The 19,853-nt window shown below is 45.0% G+C and overlaps 1 protein-coding gene across 1 annotated transcript in view; it reads right to left on the reverse strand.

Moving 5' to 3' along the window:
* Positions 1-19,853, reverse strand: part of LOC139255665 (uncharacterized) — a 286,509-nt gene that overhangs the window by 183,706 nt on the left and 82,950 nt on the right. Inside the window, exons 6-7 of the mRNA XM_070873964.1 lie at positions 11,054-11,188; positions 9,392-9,549 (exon numbers count right to left, since the gene is read on the reverse strand). Of these exons, the coding sequence (XP_070730065.1) occupies positions 9,392-9,549; positions 11,054-11,188 (293 nt within the window). The remainder of the gene's footprint in view (positions 1-9,391; positions 9,550-11,053; positions 11,189-19,853) is intronic.

Below are 19,853 nucleotides of genomic sequence, written 5' to 3' on the forward strand. Positions count from 1 at the left end.
ATCCCAAGGGAGAGTCACCCTTACATCCGAGACACCATAACATCCCCAGTCGAGCAGGGTGTTCTTAGGACAGGCACTTTCATGATCAATTTACCCACATGGCCAGTTAAAAAGCCTGATAGCAGCTGGTGACTGACGATTGATTACAGAAAGTTAAATTCTGTAACACCAGCCTGCTCACCGGTAGTAAGAGAAACTCCCACCATATTATCTCAAATTCCTGCTGGTTCCAAGTACTTCTCGACCCTCGACATCGCCAATGGATTCTGGAGTATCCCTGTTAAGAGGGAAGACCAGTACAAATTTGCATTCCCATTTGAGGACCAGAGCTACATCTGGACATGCCTGCCTCAGGGGTTCCACAATGCCCCCACGATATTCCACAAAAGAATGGCTGCAATTTTAAAAGACTTTTCTTGCCCTACCTGCTTGCTGCAGAATGTAGACGACCTACTGCTGGCAACCGACAGTATGGAGGAGCATCTGTCGCTTTGGCACGAACTTTTGACATTGTTGGCCCAGGCGGGACTAAAGGTGAAGCCTCTTAAGGCTCAATAAGTAAAAGAACGGGTCACCTTTCTAGGGGTGTCTATTTCTCCAGAGGGATCATCCCCCGACTCTCACAAGGTGGAGATAATACAGCGACTGCCATTACCCACTTCCAAAATAGCCTTATGATCATTCTTGGGTTTGGTGGGGTACCAAAGGAACTTTATCCCAGGCTTTGCAGAGTGTTCAAAGCTCCTGTATGATTTAATAAAATTGCAGGGTGATGACATACACCCGGCATGGACTAATGCCCACACCCAGTCCGTGGCTAAATTAAAAACTGCAGTGATGCAGGCCACATGTCTGATCACTCCTGATCCCACGCAGCACTTCCATTTGGAGGTTGGGGCCACAGAGCAAAGCCTCGCTGCAGTTCGATGCCAAATGCGAGCTGATCGACTACAGCCCATTGCATATGCGTCTCGAATCCTGCAGGTGGCAGAAAAGACGTACACCGCATGCGAGCGCCACCTACTGGCCGTCTTCTGGTCGGTACATCACTTTACCTTTATTACTGGGCTACAGACTACAATCCTGCATAGCAAACACACACCTCAAACTACTGATGAAACCTGGAGATTCGCTAGTTTCCTCGCAGCGCCTCAGCAAATGGACATTGGAATTTATGGAAAGAGACATTGATACCATTTCCAAACCTACCACATTGCTGCCACAATTTCTGATCTATGAGGAGGACCCACATGAATGTCCGCTACCCCTGATTAACTTTGAGATCCATCCTGTGCAGAAAGAGCCCATACAGGGTGCCCCAGATGTCTACATCGATGGGTCCTCATATCACATTGAAGGATCCCCTCATACCGGGTATGCTGTGGTATTGCCAGAAAGAACCATCCAGCGAAGGTGCAACAGACAGTCTTCACAGTATGCAGAAATCGCCGCACTTCTAACTGCTGTGAAGGAAACCTCAAATAGACCCGTGAATATTTGGTCTGATAGTGGCTATGCTAGAAACCATGCACTCCCTGCTCCTATACCACAAAAATGATTATCGTACGATAGACGGTAAGGCCCTGGTCCAAGGACCCTGGTTACGCCTGCTCTGGTCATACCATAAACAGCAATCCCAGGCCTACTTCATAGGAAAGGTAGCAGCCCATAGAAAAGGGAGTCCACATAGTGAAGGAAATTCCAGAGCAGACAGAACAGCCAAGGACGCTGCGATTGATGGGGAGATAGAGGATATAGTTGTTGAGCCCTGCAATGCTGTCAGCAAGGCCCCCCCAACAGATCACCTAGATTTAAAATCTCTGCAGCAGCAATACTAGTCATATGCTGTTGTAAGCGCCAGGCACGAGGAAGGCAGACCCCTTCCTCAACCAACAGCCTGGGCTCCCAATACCATACTAGCCACTGCCCCTGACTCAGATGAGCAGTTGCTGATGTTCAAAAGAAAGCTAAACACCTGCCCGGTGGTGTGTATTCCACCAGAGGTGGGTCAGGAACTGCTCTCCTTCTTTCATTCCCACCCCACAGCAGGGCCTGGTAACCTTCTATAAGGTAGCATCCACAGCTTGGTAGCCTTCCATGAGGGAAATAATCAACCAATACATGGCACGATGCCTACCTTGCCTGCAACACAATCCTCCTGCGTGCACTAATCAACCTTTGCTTCAAAGCGCATCCCCACCTCAAGGGCCATGGACTCACCTCCAGATAGACTTCATTGGGCCACTTCCACAGGCACAAGGCAATTTCAGCATGCCCTAGTGGTGGTGGATTAATTCACTAAATGGATCGAAGCATTCCCCTGCCGCTCCAACACTGCAATCATAGCAGCCAAAACACGATTGAATCATGTTAGGTGGGGAGTACCAGTACAAGTGGACAGCGATCAAGGTTCACACTTTACCGGTAAAATTTTTACCCATTTGCAGGAAATGTTGGGGATAAAACACAAATTACATATTGCTCACCATCCCCAGTCGTCAGGAGGGGTCGAAAGGGGAAACAGGACCCTCAAGTTAATGTTAAAAAAATTGTGCGAGGACCACCTCACTCAATGGGCTAACGTGCTGCCAATGTGATTAATGGCAATGAGGTCCATACCTCATAGAACAATAAGGGTCTCCCCATATCAGGCCATGATGGGGAGGCTCATGAGAACACCAGGCCAGCTAACACTAATGGGGATGAGTCCCCTGACAATGAAAACATGTAGTTCCAAGTAGCTGGAACAAGTGGTAGATCACACCGATTAGATCAATCGATTTGTGGCCACCAAATCGGGGAAGTCAAAAAGACAAATTAAAAGGTACTTTGACAAGAAAGTACGTCCCTTTGAATACGAGGTGGGAGACTCAGTGATGATTCCAAATTATGGGAAAAAGAAGCATGCCTTTGAGCACAGATGGTGGGGACCACATAAGATTATAGACCGAATGAACCCCGCGGTTCATTTGATTCAGTTACCGGGGAAAAACAGGTTAAGTACAAGTGACTAGTGGGGTGCCGCAGGGCTCAGTGCTGGGACCCCAGCTATTTACAATATACATCAATGACTTAGATGAAGGAATTGAGTGTAATATCTCCAAGTTTGCAGATGACACTAAGCTAGGTGGCGGTGTGAGCTGTGAGGAGGGTGTTAAGAGGCTGCAGGGTGACTTGGATAGGTTAGGTGAGTGGGCAAATGCATCGCAGATGCAGTATAATGTGGATAAATGTGAGGTTATCCACTTTGGGGGCAAAAACACGAAGGCAGAATATTATCTGAATGGCGGCAGATTAGGAAAAGGGGAGGTGCAACGAGACCTGGGTTTCATGGTACATCAGTCATTGAAAGTTGCCATGCAGGTACAGCAGGTGGTGAAGGCGGCAAATGGTATGTAGGTCTTCATAGCTAGGGGATTTGAGTATAGGAGCAGGGAGGTCTTACTGCAGTTGTACAGGGTCTTGGTGAGGCCTCACCTGGAATATTGTGTTCAGTTTTGATCTCCTGATCTGAGGAAGGACGTTCTTGCTATTGAGGGAGTGCAGCGAAGGTTCACCAGACTTTTTTCCCAGGATGGCAGGACTGATATATGAGGAGAGACTGGATCAACTGGGCCTGTATTCACTGGAGTTCAGAAGAATGAGAGGGAATCTCATAGAATCATATAAAATTCCGACGGGACTGAACAGGTTAGACGAGGGAAGAATGTTCCCGATGTTGGGAGTCCAGAACCAGGGGACACAGTCTAAGGATAAGGGATAAGCCATTTAGGACGGAGATGAGGAGAAACTTCTTCACTCAGAGTTGTTAACCTGTGGAATTCTCTACCGCAGGGAGTTGTTGATGCCAGTTCATTGCATATATTCAAGAGGGAGTTAGATACGGCCCTTACGGCTAAAGGGATCAAGTGATGCGGAGAGAAAGCAAGAAAGGGGTAGTGAGGTGAATGATCAGCTATGATCCTGCACCTATTTTCTATGTTTTTAAGAAGTGGTTTCACATTAATCAGTTTAAAAACTGCCAAAGAGTAAAAACTGCACTGATCTTGTTTCCCACAGACCATGTTATGGATCCTCATGATTGTCAGGACGATACTGGTCATGACCGAAGCCGAGGGAAGATGGAGAAGTGGGAGCTGCAGCATGACTCATCAATCATCAATCCACTTTTCTCTCTCTCTCTCTCTCTCTCTCTCTCTCTCTAAGTTTAAAACCCATAAACAGCAGAGCTATCAGAACCCTCTCAATGTTTATGATATGTGAGCCCTGAGGAGAAAAACCATATGAGGAGTCAATAAGGATATTTCCCCCTCAAGGTGGGGAGTTTGTAAGAATAAAAGTGTACAGTAATAAAACTGATTCTGTGTATATATAAATGTTGAAAGTGTAGACTATACGAAAGTTTTGAAAGATTCAAAATGGAAGCTCACAAACCTCCAGCATGGTGTTTGTGTATTGTGTTAATTGGAAAGCCATTAACCTAATCAAAGGATGGCTGGGCCAGTCCAGCAGACACATGAGTCAAGAGAGCCAATACGGAACTGCCCTGGAACCAAGGTCCAATCCTGAGGCTTTCAGCGGAACAATGGACTTGAGGGATATAAAAACTCAAGCACAGACTGCTCTATCTCTCTTTCTCTCGGCAAAACGCCCGCTGAAAGACCAGCCAAAACAGCAGGCCATGTGTTCAGTCAGCCAGCCAGAGGAAAGTGACGTATACCTTTTTATAAATCATTATTGTAACATTGTATCTGTTGTAACTAAGTAAGATCCGTAGGATAGCCGACGACTGCTGATAAATGTGCATGTGTGTGTGTTTTAATAAACTGTTCCAAATTGTTTTAAAAGAATCAGTCTCACTGTCAATTTAATGCCAGAGATTTAGAAATCATATACCGCCCTCCTCTGTCATTGTGCTCCAGGTTCAGGAAGCTGCATTGCATCCTCATCCTCGACCTCCTCCTCCTCGTCATCTGCATCTTCCTCATCATTATCATCAGCCACTCTCACCTCAGGTGGATGTTCTACTACTAGCTGCTGCTACTATCTCAGGGGAGTATTGCAAGTCGCCACCAGAATGGTCCAGGCATCGGAAACGCTGTTTCAAGATGCCAAAGGTCCTCTCTATTATGCTGCATGTCGCAATGTGCGACATGTATTACTGGTCAGCTTCTGTTCGGGTTACGCGTAGGGGTGTCATGAGCCAGGTGGCGAGGCCATACCCTTTGTCTCCCAGTAATAGAAACATAGAAAATAGGAGCAGTAGTAGGCCATTCGGCCCTTCAAGTCTGCACCGCTATTCAATATGATTAAGGCTGATCCTCTATCTGAACACCATATTCCCGCTTTTTCCCCAACTCCTTGATGTCTTTTGTGTCTAGAAATCTATCTATCTCCATCATAAATATATTCAGTGACTTGGCCTCCACAGCCTTCTGTGGTAGAGAATTCCACAGGTTCACCACCCTCTGAGTGAAAAAATTTCTCCTCATCTTGGTCCTAAATTTCCTACCCCATACCCTGAGACTGTGACCCCTTGTTCTGGACTTCCCAGCCAGGGGAAACATCTTCCCTGCATCCAGTCTATTCAACCCAGTCACAATTTTATATGTTTCAATGAGATCCCCTCTCATTCTTCTAAACTCTAATGAATACAGGCCTAGTCAACTCAGTCTCTTCTCATACAACAGTCCTGCCATCCCAGGAACCAGTCTGGTGAGCTTTCACTGCACTCCCTCTATGACAAATATATCCTTTCTTAGGTAAGGAGACCAAAACTGCACACAATACTCCAGGTGCGGTCTCATCAAGGCCCTGTATAACTGTAGTAAGACATCCTTGCTCCTGTACTCAAATCCTCTTGCAATGAAGGCCAACATACCATTTGCCTTCCTAACTGCTTGCTGCACCTGCATGTTTGCTTTCAATGACTGGTGTACAAGGACACCCAGGTCCCTCCGTACATTGACACTTCCCAAGCCATCACCATTTAAATAATACTTTGTCCTTATGTTTTTCCTACCAAAATGGATAACTTCACATTTATCCACGTTATTCTGCATCTGCCATGTGTTTGCCCACTCACTCAACCTATCTAAATCGCCTTGCAGCATCTTTGCATCCTCCTCACAACTCACAATCCCACCTAGTTTTGTGTCGTCTGCAAACTTGAAAATATTACATTTGGTTCCCTCATCCAAATCATTTGTATATATTGTGACTAGTTGGGGCCCAAGCACAGATCCCTGTGGTACCCCATTTATTCCTATTCTTTGTTTCCTGTCAGTTAACCAATTTTCAATCCATGCCAGTACATTACCCCCAATCCTACGTGCTTTAATTTTGCACACTAACCTCTTATGTGGGACTTTAGCAAAGGCCTTCTGAAAATCCAAATACACTACATCCACTCGTTCTCCCTTTTACATCCTCAAAAAACACCAGTAGGTTTGTCAAACATGATTTTCCTTTCATAAATCCATGTTTACTTTGTCTAATCCCGTTGATATTATCTAAGTGTGCTGTTATCACATCCTTTATAATAGACTCTAGCATTTTCCCTACTACTGATGTTAGGCTAACCGGTCTGTAGTTCCCTGTTTTCTCTCTCCCTCCTTTTTTAAATAGTGGGGTTACATTTGCCACCCTCCAATCTGCAGGAACTGTTCCATAATCTATAGAATTTTGGAAGATGACAACCAATGTATCTACTATTTCCATGGCTACTTCTTTTAGTACTCTGGGATGCAGATTATCAGGCTCTGGGGATTTATCGGCCTACAGTCCCATTAGTTTCTCCAGCACTATTTTCTTACTAATAATCATTTCCTTTAATTCCTCTTGCTTACTAGACCCTTGGTTCCCGAGTATTTCTTGGATGTTATTTGTGTCCACTTCCGTGGAGACAGAACCAAAGTATTTATTTAATTGTTCTGCCTTCCAGCTGCTGCTGAAACATGGCAGATATAATGCTCTCACGTAGGATGAATACATCATGGGTGCTCCTAGGATATCTTTTATCAACTGACATGACGCGATGCATGTCATCACACACGAGCTGCACATTAATGGAGTGGAAGCCTTTTCTGTTCCTGTACATCTCGGAATCCTCCAAAGGTGCTCGCAAGGCACGTGGGTACAATCAATGCAGCCCTGTACCTTTGAGAAGCCAGCAATCCTGGAGAAGCCCACAGCCTTGTCACGTATTGCCTGGGCGGTCATGGGGAACTTTATGTAGTCATTCCTCTGGGCATATAGTGCAGCTGTCACCTGCTGAATGCAGACATGTGTTGCATGTTGAGAAATGGCGCACACATCCCCACTTATAGCTTGAAACGATCCAGATGCATAGAATGAAAGTGCAGCTGTAACCTTCACTTCAACTGACAAAGCAGTCCTCCTGATGCTTCTAGGTTGCAGGTCTGCTTTTACTAACTCACAGATCTCAGTTACAACTTCTTTACGGAAATGCAGCCTTCTAACATAGTCTGCATCAGTCAGGTGCAGGTACAACGCCTGTCTCGATATACCCGACGTGGTAAGGCCTCCTGCCCACCCTACGTGCTCTGAGGTTCCTTATGCGATGACGTCGAATCAATTCTCTCCTCCGCAGCACCATCATGCAGAAGGCTTGCACAAGGTATGGCATTGTCAGTATTGCTCCCATGATTAAATTTTACCTTTGCAAGAAACTCAAAATAGCATGCAAGCAGGACAAGGTTCTTTGTTCTCTCTCCCCACTAGGTCTGTATGGACCACACCCAGGTCTGAGCAGCTGCAGTGATCGGGAACCCCCCAACCCCCGCCCGGGCTACATTTGATGGGTAGTGCAGGCTTCTGATGCCTTCAGAGAGAGAGGGAGAGAAATAGAGAGCACGGGGGAGGGAGAGAGAGCGCGGGGGCGCGGGAAAGAGAGAGAGCGAGGGAGAGAAATAGAGAGCGCGGGGGAGCGAGAGAGGGAGAGAGAGCGCGGGGGCGCGGGAGAGAGAGAGAGAGCGAGGGAGAGAAATAGAGAGAGCGGGGGAGCGAGAGAGAGAGAGAGAGAGAGAGCAGGGGAACGAGAGAGGGAGAGAGAAAGCGGGGAAGCGGGAGAGAGGAAGGGGAGAGAGAGAGGGTGGGAGGGGGAGAGAGAGAGGGTGGGAGGGGGAGAGAGAGAGGGTGGGAGGGAGAGAGAGAGGGTGGGAGGGAGAGAGAGAGGGTGGGAGGGAGAGAGAGAGGGTGGGAGGGAGAGAGAGAGAGAGGGTGGGAGGGAGAGAGAGAGAGAGGGTGGGTGGGAGGGAGAGAGAGAGGGTGGGTGGGAGGGAGAGAGAGAGGGTGGGTGGGAGGGAGAGAGAGAGGGTGGGTGGGAGGGAGAGAGAGAGGGTGGGAGGGAGAGAGAGAGGGTGGGAGGGAGAGAGAGAGAGAGAGAGGGTGGGTGGGAGGGAGAGAGAGAGGGTGGGAGGGAGAGAGAGAGGGTGGGAGGGAGGGAGAGAGAGAGGGTGGGAGGGAGAGAGAGAGGGTGGGAGGGAGAGGGAAAGAGAGAGTGGAGAGAGAGAGGTGAGAGAGGAAGTGAGGACATCAGTTGATTCTAGCGACGAAGAAGATGATAACAGTCTAAACAAATACTGTTGCAATAAAGGTACTAAGTTGACTGCAAATGTTTTGCGGGTCTCTGCTAGTTTTTAAATAAAAGAGGAATGTGTGGCCAGAATGTCTACTGAATATAATTATTTGGTGGAATCTCCACTGGATCATATGTTTCTTTAAAATGTCCTGAAAAATACAGAACTTTAAAGATTAGATTTAAATTACACCAAGTAGTAATTTTTGGGGGGGGGGGGGGGGTGGGTTTCATAATATACAGTAGCCAGTAAATAGCTATTCGAATGGTGAAATATTTTTAAGTAACATTGTTGTATGTATCCGGTAGGTGCCCTACAGGGCTTTATGTACTTTGATTTTTGATTTCTGTTGCAAAATGTTAGTGCCTGTTGCAAAATGTTAGTGCGGCCTTAAAAGGTTCACTGAATAAAAGAACTCCCCATTTACATTTTTCCAGTAAATCAATCACTTTTTGTATGTAAAATATACATTGACATTTTCAGCTACACTTTGGAGTCTCTAAATGTTTAAGATCTGCCACAGATTATGTCAAAAGTCATCAAAAACCTCTTCAGAGATTCCTGCCTGAAGCCAGATCAAAGGTGAACACCTGGAAGCCAGCAATGCCAGCACAGCAAAAAGTAATCCTATACTCCTCCCTGCTCATAGATTTGATTTTTTTTACACCAAACATCTTCTTTAAGTTTTATTTATTGCCACAAACTTCTCTTGTCTAATGTAAAAGGATAGTTAAGATTTTCCCTTTGATAAAAATCATTTTGACGAGGGTAAAAAAGGAGGCACGGTTTACCCTCTCGAAGCTCTTCATAGACCTTCTTATACTGGCTCAGTGAGGCCACTTGATCCATTGCTGACTGCAGCATTGCCCTTAGGTCGGTGATGGTCACTTCATAGCATCTGGCTTGCTTTGCAACCTCCTCCTGTAGATCTTGATGGTCCTGATGCAGCCTGATAAATATTAGGAACTAAATGGTTACATTTAGAGAACAATCACTGAATTCATGTCTTATAACATACTGTTTATTGTACATCAGATGTGTGTCTATTATCTCAAAAGTTTATTTTTACTAGATAAAATGTCGCTGCTTCTACTCCCAACAGGAACTTCCTCAAAATGCCACTTCGGCACATCTCCCAACAATCACATCCTAGAAAATGCCATCAAGTTTCAAATCCCACTCACCAAATGCCAGTTTATCCAATTATCCCTCACTGTTCCACTCAGTCTGTTACTCTCTAACCTTTGTCATTTTCTTCCATTGTATGTCTCTCACTCTCTCCTCTCCCTTGCTGCTACAGGTCTCTTCCTCAAGAATGCCTTCCTTTCCCACGTGTATAACTACTTGACTCTGTAGCCAACGGCAAAATTAATACAATTACAACTGGTGTCAGAGGATTGCTAACACCTCAGATCTGTGTTAATCTTCCCTTTTATTGCTTACATAATGGATATAAAACAGCTCTAAATATCATTTTGTTTATTATTTGTTGGTGACATGTTAATCAAAAAAAATAGTATAACTCAAATGAACATGTAAGCAGTGATTTGTAACAACATAGACTAACTTGTATTGCTTGTCTGCATATCCCGCTCACCTTTCAGCATGCGGGTTATGTAGTCTAATGTGGCATTAATTAGATAGAATACTTTGTAAAATGGCTGAAAGTAAGAAAGGGACACTCATCAGAAATAAATGGAATATTTGCAAAAAATTAAACATGCATGTATAAAGAGAAATATAAATGGAAAAACACTTTAATTCTGAAGTGATCAGTTATAAATAACAAGGTCTTAAATTATGAGTGACTGTTTACACACTGAATAAACTATGATGCAAAAGGGTTTCTTAATATACCATACTGCCATTTTAATTTCAGCTTTTGCGCAGTGAACTTGCAAAATATTTTGACATAATGACACTTAACTGAACAGTTAAATGAACAAGGCAGATGATCTTATTCATTAACTAAATGTATATTTCGCTGCTTATTATAAATTATGTTGTTCTAGGATCTAAGGTATAAAAGAAACTCTTTTCACTTGGTTTTGTACTTTTACAAATGTCAAATTAACGGACACATCTTTAATTATTACTGTTAATTTATTTTCATCATCAATTAATCAACATTCGATGATAATTAAAAATTAAGACGTTTTCATACTTAGTATTTCAAATCCATAGTTTGTAAATGCATCTATCCCCAAAATTATTCATGTAATAAACTGATAGTTATCACAAAATCAGAAACTCTTTCAGTCGAGCAGCAATCTTTTTTCCAGACATGAGGTTATTTGGTCTGTGCCACTTCCACACAACAGAAAACATCAAAGTTGAAAAAGCAACCAAATAGAAAATGTAATTAGCAGGCCAAAGTGGCATGAACTCTGGTACTGTCTGGAACATGACAATGGACAATGGATTGCAATATAAAGACCTATCTCATTATTTACCTTTTAGTCTCCTCAGTTTTCTCATGCACCTTCTCATTGAGGAAAATAACATGACCTTCCAGCACTTTATTGTTTTCTTTCAGTTCCGCCAGTGAACGTTGCAAATTAAGTTGACCATGTTCCTTCTGCAACAAACTGAAAAATATCTAGCATTATTTGTGTATTTTACCACAATTACTATTTCCACATGGTGAATTGTGCGACTGTTATGTCAATGAAAAAAACTGTACCTGCCGTGCCTGGAGAGGTAGTTACACAAGAATTTCTTGGGCTGTCATTGGCATACATCCCATGTAAAGTAGGTATAATTAGCTGGAATGTATGGAAACTGGAGTGCAACTTTTAAAAAGACAATTCAGCTTGCACGTTTCAGCATCAGACTGGGGGGACAAGGTCGGAAGGAATAGTGCTCGGCATATTCACTTGACTCTCAGGTAACTTCAGATGTCTCATCTTTCTTTTCATCATACGTTTCAAAAATGTTGGGCCTGAAATCCCGGTGCTGGGCTCTCCGTGGGCGCTTGCCAGAAAATAGTTAAAAAGATCTGCACTTACCTTTTGGTGCTGCGCCCTCCAGCGATCCCGGTCGGAGGCCTCTTCTCCCTGCGCATCGCAGCATGTCTTCCAGATGCGCAGGGAGAATCTGGAGTCACGTGGCACTGGACAGCCAATCCAGATAAAATATTCTCATTCATTAAATGGGAATTCCTAAGTAGGAGTTTTCATTATTATGATTGAGAAACCTCACCCCCACACCAAAACACCAATAAAAAATAGGAAAAAAAACATCACATATTAAACATTAATTTAAATGTATTACAAAAAAATATATATTTTTCTGATTTTTAAAAAATATTTGTAATTATGGTTTAAAATAAACTTACCTAAGTGGGCAGGATTTTTAACATTAAAATGTGTTTTTAAATTTTATTTTTTTATTTTTTTATATGTTTTAAAACTCTTACACTGATATAAGTAGGCTATGCGCCTGTTTTTACCAGGCGGAAGAGTTTTAAGGACATTTGCTGGGCAAGAGATAGGCAAATACTGCAATCTTGCCCATGCAAATGTCCTTCTCCCGGAGATGCGTTGGATCTGTCAAGCCAGAGCTTGACAGATCGGAAAAGCCGGCTTTTGGTGCATGCGCATTGCACGCCGAAAACCAGCTTTTGCGATGCCTTCCCGGGTCCGTACATACCCCTACGGACCCGGGGAGGCTGGAATTTCAGGGCCAATGTCTACAGCAGGAGCATCTGCATTAAGTAGCCTGACAAGGCAGCAGGGCATGGTACCAAGCAGGAGAAGAACACAGAACTTTACCGAACTAGATCTCTAAGCCCTCCTGGTAGTTCTGAAGTCAAGAGACACAAACTCCTAGATGTGCCTGCCAAAAAGTCAGCTAGAAATATCACTCATGCCACCTGGAGGGAGGTGGCATCGCCCTTAGGACTGCAGAGTAGTGCTGAACGAAGTTCAACTACCTCACTAGGGAAGGCCAGATTGCACATTGGACACTTCCTTAACTTCCTTGCCCATGCTGGACACCAGCACATTGTTCATCCTCTTACAGTAATATTTGAGCAACTAACCCTATACAATGCATCCTGGTTAAAGGGGGCTCTGACTTGATAGTTTGCACCATGGCTACCCAATTTCCGTAACAGCAATTATTTACGTGCACAACTCTAAAACCCCTTCCTCTGCTTTAACAAGCTGATACCCCAACACCTCTTATTTCAGCTCTTCCATGCTACTTGGCACACACTCCTCAACTGCTAGCCTTAGCCTCATTAATCTATCTTCTTACAGGAGAAAATGGTGCACAATGCCCGACAGAGGCATGACACCGGAGAAGGCCGTAAACCCCTCAGCCCCATAAAAAGAAGGCAGTGGAGTTCGCGGGGAGGCATTCAATTCTTGGGAGATGGTGATGTTGGCAGCATTGCCGGTGCCAATTATTAATGGAACACCTACACTGACGTCCTGGCATCCCCGTGAAGCACTTCTCTTTCTCTTTAATCCCAAGGGGGTAATGCTCACTCATTCCTAGTGTCCGTCTTCCTTTCCTGCAGATCCATCACAGTAACCGTGGCAGAGGATGATGAAGGGGAGGAAGATGATGAGGAGCAGATTCAGGGAAGACATTTCTTCCACTTAACAATAAAGATGACAATGATGAAGATGATGCTGAGGATCAAGCCACGCAGGAGACTTTGGAACATGATCCTGCCCCATGTTACTCTGCCACAACCCTTTAAATGCCATCCCAGCGGTAATTGCTTCCTCATTCCCAGGCACCAACTCAAATTAACTGGTCATTCATCCCACTACTGATGACCTTTGGCATGCTCATGGAGAGGCAAAGATGGCTGATGTGTTGTCATGTTGTAGGATGGATATTGTATTGCAGGAATATACCTTTATTGGAAAGTGAGAAGATGGAGGTAAGGCAGTGCTGTTAAAGGTAGAGAATGTTACACAGAAGAGAAAATTTCAGTGATGAGATGTGTTCTGATGTCCCTTGCAGCAGTCACTGAGAACTCCTCTGAGCACAGAGCACGGTGACCAGCTCCTTCATGTAGTACCTTGCAGCCATGTCAAAGTTCAGCCCTTCTTGTATGGCAAAATTGTGAAGGGCACAGTAAGGCTTGTGGCATATGCTACAGAGAGCCTCCCAACCTGTCCAGCAATGAAAGCATGCCTTCAGGACTGTATTGTCCTCTTGTAGAAGCACGTGGCCTGTTAGAAAATCGGTAGCCCATTTTACACCACATCCAATTTTCTTTTCCATTGAGGTTTTGCACTACTGCTGTTGACCAATTTCTCTCCCATAGGATTCCCTACATGCTGCATAGAGAGAGTGAAAGCAGTAGTTAAAGGAGTGTGCTGTGGGAGCCCGCAAAGCAGTAACAGCTGATCATGGCAGATGCTGTATGTTACAAATCTCAGTCTAAGTTTTTCAAAGTGTTATAGGAGTGTAAAAGCAGGAAACTCAGAGCTGCAGCACCTCTGGTGCTCATGGTAATATATATTAATGAGGTCAGTTGGGACTCGGTGGGTGGACCATGGGAAGTGCAAAGATATTCAGGGGAAATGTTTTAATGGTGGAAATAGGGCAGATGTGGCTTGCACTTGATTTTCCTGAAAGAAAAAAATCTAGTGCCATTTATGCACTAGTAACAAGCAGAAAGTGGCAAGGAAATTCACCCCCAATAAATTTCATTTTGAAGTGTGATGACTTATTATGATGGGAAACATTTTTGTGTATTTATTGAAATGACTATTCCGATTTGATGCGATAACTTGAGTGGTCTCATGTATCCTAATGTCATGACAAGCTTGATTTGATGTATTCTACTAATGTTACATATTCTTCCACAACAACCTTTATGTACTCTACTGTTTTGCCCAAGGTAATAAATAAAATACCTGTGCAAATAAATCAGAGAGTATGAACACTGAATATGAAGACACATACTATGAAATACATAGACCCAGATTTTGCTGGATCAAGGCATCTGTGTCCCATTAGTTAGACTTTTTCCCTCACCCTTCAGTTCAAAAACATTTTGTGCTGCAAGTTATTGGAAGTGCGAGTTGGTAATGGCGTGGCTAGGGTAACGGGGCATCTGGGACCTTGGTGAACGATGTGTCCAACAGTCTATCTAATCTGTTAACCAATTACATTTAAGGATTGAGAAAGAAAGAGAGGAACAACGGAGATGGAAATAGGGTGAATTAGAGTCAAATCAGGTACAGAAAGAAATAAGAATAATATTTAAAATATTAAAATGTTCAATTTTAAAAATCTCCAATAACAATTTACTACCTGTTTCAATTGTTCTCTTTCTGGACAGGAGAGGTTGAGTGAACATAAATCTTGTACATAAAAAAGGCACTTACGCTGTTAAGTACTAGCCCTAACTTTCTGCAGCGAGTTTAATTAACAATTAATGGCAACATTCTTGAAACTCAAGGGGAGTTTGAGGGCGTGCTGCCATTTTTGTAAGGCTAGCGCAAAGCGTTCAGCAACTTGTGGCAATTCGCCATTCACGGGATATCTCTTACTTGCCACAAGTTGCTGGACGATTTCCACGTTAATAATGGTGTATGCATTAAACGCACTGCTATTTTGGCAGCAAAATCTGGGCCATACTGTTTATAAATCACCACAGCATTCCTGACCAATCAAAAGCACCATTCCCCAAATTGTAAACAGCAGTCATTTGAATGGTAACTCACTTCAAAGATTTAAGAATAATTTCATTTCTTTCCACTTTCTCAAGCGCAGAGTTCTATAGGCGGTGCAATCCATGAAGTACTGGTAAACAAGACAGGTTCGCTTTTACCATGGAGGGATGATTATAAGTGAAAACTGCGGGAGGCCCCCATACTACCAAACCCGCCTGCGAAACATGGTGGTAGGCAGCAGAGTGGCCAGAAGCAGCCAAAGTAAGTATGTGTTTAAATATTTGTAAAGATTCCTTGTGGGCCAGGAGAAGCATGAGTGCTAGCTGTGGCAGTGGGTTGCAGGTCTTGTTGCAGAGTTGACACAACATTATGAAAGCATCCCTAGAGAAGCACAGTTCTCTTATGCACTGCTGCGCAGAGAACTGCACACATGTTATCCTGGGCCTATATACACTGTTGGGAGGGATAGAATTCCTGTGAACATGCCTCCTTCTGTTTGTTCTCCCCGCAGCTGTAGCTGCGGGTGCTCATTCCTTCTAAGTCTCCTCCTCCTCCTCTTGCCAAAGTGGAATTGCCAGAAGGGCCCCCATAATGAAAAAAGTGCAGTGTCAGATGCCCCACAAGAGATCAGAAAGATCCGCAGGCACCACAAAGACTTTGAAGTGTTCAAAGTAGCCAAAAAACACAATGTAATACTGTAGAAGTAAAATGTCTCACAAAACTTTCCAGTGTTTTACCTGAGAGCAGCTGAGGATCCCTCTAAATAGTGCTGGAGATGGCCACCTCCAGACTTGAAATCAAGCAGTTTCAATACTATATATGGTCAATCCACAGTGCCAGTTTTACGCCCAGGCTCAACAATATAAAGAACCTCTTGCGGAAATGCACCAAATATGATCTTGACGCAAGGCCTTCACTGTGAGCAAGCGCTAGGATAGCTAGGTGATCACATAATTCACCAACTAGCAAGTGGGGAAACATCGTGGTGACAGGAATAGGTTCAAACCAGTTTTGAGAGTGGATTCGATAGTTCTGTGGAAGTTCTGCGGGAGGCTCAGGAGAAAGTTTTTGTGATCAGACTATCACAGATTGTGAACGCTCCTGCGAATGTTCCAAGCAGGAGTCTTTCCACCTCCCCCTCCTCCTCCTCTGCATCCTGGTCATTTGCCTCTTGGACTGCAGCACCTGATCACTAATTTTGTGCATCCTTTTGTTGGTCCTGAAGATAGATCCATCGCTGCATTGCTAAATTATGAAGGAGACAACAAACAACAATAATGCAGGAGATGTCTATAAGCTGGCCCTGTAGCATGCCCCCTGACCTACCTAAACATCAAAGGTGCCTCTTTAAAATATCAATTGTATTCTCAATGCTGGCCACTGTGAAGACATGGGGGTTGTTATATCTTCTCTCTAAGGGTGTGCGAGGATGATCCAAGGCAGCAGTGGGTACCTCTGATTTCCAAGGAACCAACCTTTTACTTTATTTGTATTGTGTATGGAGAAAGAGTCAGGCTGAACAATGTGAGCTCAAACTAAAGTGTGACCTTAGTCTTTTATTGCAGGTCTCCAGAGTGCATCTCCAACCTGTGAAGCCTCCTTAAATACCTGTGCTCCCAAGGGATTATGGGATCCCTTGGGACTCCAGAGGATGAGCCCTCTGGAGTAAATAAAAGTCCACAACCACAAGGAACACTCCCCCCCAAAGTCAATAGTGTAACTATTTATAAAGTGAGTCGATCTGGGGCCCTTCTTGCCCTAGTTGATTGTCTCGGAGTGAAAGCTGGTGTTGTTGAATCACTTGTTGTGCCCTCGCTGGGCTGCTGTGCAGCTGGCCTTGCTGGGCTGCCTGGTGTGTTGGGCCCTGCAGGGCTGCTGTGGATGATGGGTTCTGCTTCGTGGTCAACCGTGGTGCTGGTTGCCACTGGTGTGTATGCTGGGGGAATCAAAAAAGGTAAGGTCCAAGTTGGGTTGCTCAGGATAGACCATGAATCTGAGTTTGATTTGATCCGAGTGTTTTCGGTGAATGAGTCCATTTGAAAGTTTGACCCGAAACATCCTGCTTCCTTCTTTGGCCACGACAGTGCCGGGAAGCCACTTGGGACCTTGTTCATAATTTAAAACAAATACAGGATCATTGATTTCAATCTCACATGACACATTTGCGCAATCATGGTATGCACTTTATTGAAGCCGCCTGCTCTCTACCTGTTCATGTAGATCAGGATGAACTAACGAGAGCCTGGTCTTAAGTGCTCTTTTCATGAACAGTTCAGCAGGTGGGATCCCAGTGAGCAAGTGGGGTCTCGTGCGGTAGCTAAGCAGGACTCAGGATAGGCGAGTCTGCAGTGAGCATTCAGTTACCCTCTTCAAGCCTTGCTTGATGGTTTGCACTGCTCTCTCTGCCTGACCATTGTGGACGCTGGTTTAAACAGGACAGATGTGACATGTTTGATCCGGTTACGGGCCATGAATTCTTTGAACTCAGCACTGGTAAAACATGGCCCATTGTTGCTCACCAGGACATCGGGTAAGCCGTGTGTGGCAAACATGGCCCGCAGACTTTCAGTAGTGGCAGCGGACGTGCTAGCCGACATTATCTCACATTAAATCCACTTGGAATACGCGTCTACAACCACAAGGAACATTTTACCCAAGAACAGGCCTGCATAGTCGACGTGTACCCTAGACCACGGTTTGGAGGGCCAAGACCATAAACTTAGCGGCGCCTCCCTGGGTACATTGCTTAACTGCGAGCATGTATTACATCTGTGAACGCAGGACTCTAAGTCCGCATCGATACCGGGCCACCACACGTGGGATCTGGCTATTGCTTTCATCATTACACTGCCTGGGTGGGTACTGTGGAGGTCATTGATGAAGGTGTCTCTGCCCTTCTTGGGGACCACTACTCGATTGCCCCACAGAAGGCAGTCTGCTTGTATAGACATTTCATCTTTGCGCCGCTGGAACGACTTTATCTCTTCCTGCATTTCCACTGGGACACTGGACCAGCTCCCGTGAAGCACACAGCTTTTGACTAGAGATAATAAGGGGTCCTGGCTTGTCCAGGTTTTGATCTGCCGGGCAGTGACGGTGATTGCTCACTCTCAAATGCTTCCATAACCATGGCTAGATCTGCGGGCTGCGCCATTTCCACCCCCGTGGTGGGCAATGGCAACCTACTGAGATCATCGGCACAGTTTTCTGTGCCTGGCCTGTGGCGGATGGCATAGTTGTATGCGGACAACGTGAGTGCCCATCTCTGGATGTGGGCCGATGCGTTGGTGTTTATCCCTTTACTCTCGGAAAACGAGGATTTGAATGGCTTATGGTCAGTTTCCAATTTGAATTTTAGCCCAGACAGGTAGTGGTGCATTTTCTTTACCCCATAGATACACGCTAATGCTTCTTTTTCAATCATGCTGTAGGCTTTCTCAGCCTTAGACAGACTCCTGGATGCATCAGCAACTGGTTGCAGTTTCTCGAAAACATTAGCTTGTTGCAATACACACCCGACACCATATGATGACACATCACATGCTAGTACCAAACGCTTACATGGATCATGCAACACAAGCAATTTGTTTGAGCATAACAATTTTCTCGCTTTTACAAAGGCATTTTCTTGGCTTTTGCCCCAAACCCATTTGCCCCCTTTTCGTAGTAAGACATGTAGTGGTTTTAGCAGTGTGCTGAGACTCGGTAAGAAGTTACCAAAGTAGTTCAAGAGTCCAAGAAACGACCACAGCTCGGTCACGTTCTGTGGCCTCGGTGCGTTCTCGATTGCCTTCGTCTTCACGTAGGTGGGCCTGATGCCTTCCGCCACAATCCTCCTTACCAAGGACTCCACTTCAGGCACCAGGAAAACACACTTCGAGCGCTTTAACCTGAGCCCCACGTGGTTGAGTCGACTAAGAACCTCCTCCAGGTTCTGCAGGTGCTCGACTGTGTTCCGACCTGTGAACAAGATGTTGTCCTGGAAGAACACGGTGTACGGGACCGACTTCAGTAAACATTCCATGTTTCTCTGGAATATCGCTGCCGCTGATCGGATTCCAAACGGGCGTCTGTTATAAACAAAAAGACACTTGTGCGTGTTGATGCAGGTGAGGGCCTTCGATGATTCCTCCAGCTCCTGTGTCATGTAGGCTGAAGTCAGAGCCAGCTTCATGAACGTCTTTCCTCTCGCCAGCGCTGCAAAGAGGTCGTCAGCCCTTGGTAGTGGGTATTGGTCCTGCAGGGAGAAACGATTGATAGTTACTTTGTAATCGCCACAGATTTTGACGGTGCCATCTCCCTTGAGGACTGGCCGGCTCGCTGAACTCGATCAGTGAAATGATGCCCTCTCGTTGCAGCCGGTCTAGCTCGATCTCTACCCTTTCTCTCATCGTGTACGGTACTGCTCTCACCTTGTGATGGATGGGTCGCACCCCCGGAATTAGGTGGATATGCACTTTTGCTCCTTGGAATTTCCCGATGCCTGGTTCGAACAGTGAAAGAAATTTGTTTAAGACCTGAGTACACAAAGTGTCGTCAGTGGGCGATAGCACTCAGACATCGTCCAGTTCCAGCGTATCTTTCCAAGCCAGCTCCTGCCGAGCAGCGT

The sequence above is a fragment of the Pristiophorus japonicus genome, chromosome 3 (genome assembly GCF_044704955.1).
Source record: "Pristiophorus japonicus isolate sPriJap1 chromosome 3, sPriJap1.hap1, whole genome shotgun sequence".
Classification (NCBI taxonomy): domain Eukaryota; kingdom Metazoa; phylum Chordata; class Chondrichthyes; family Pristiophoridae; genus Pristiophorus; species Pristiophorus japonicus.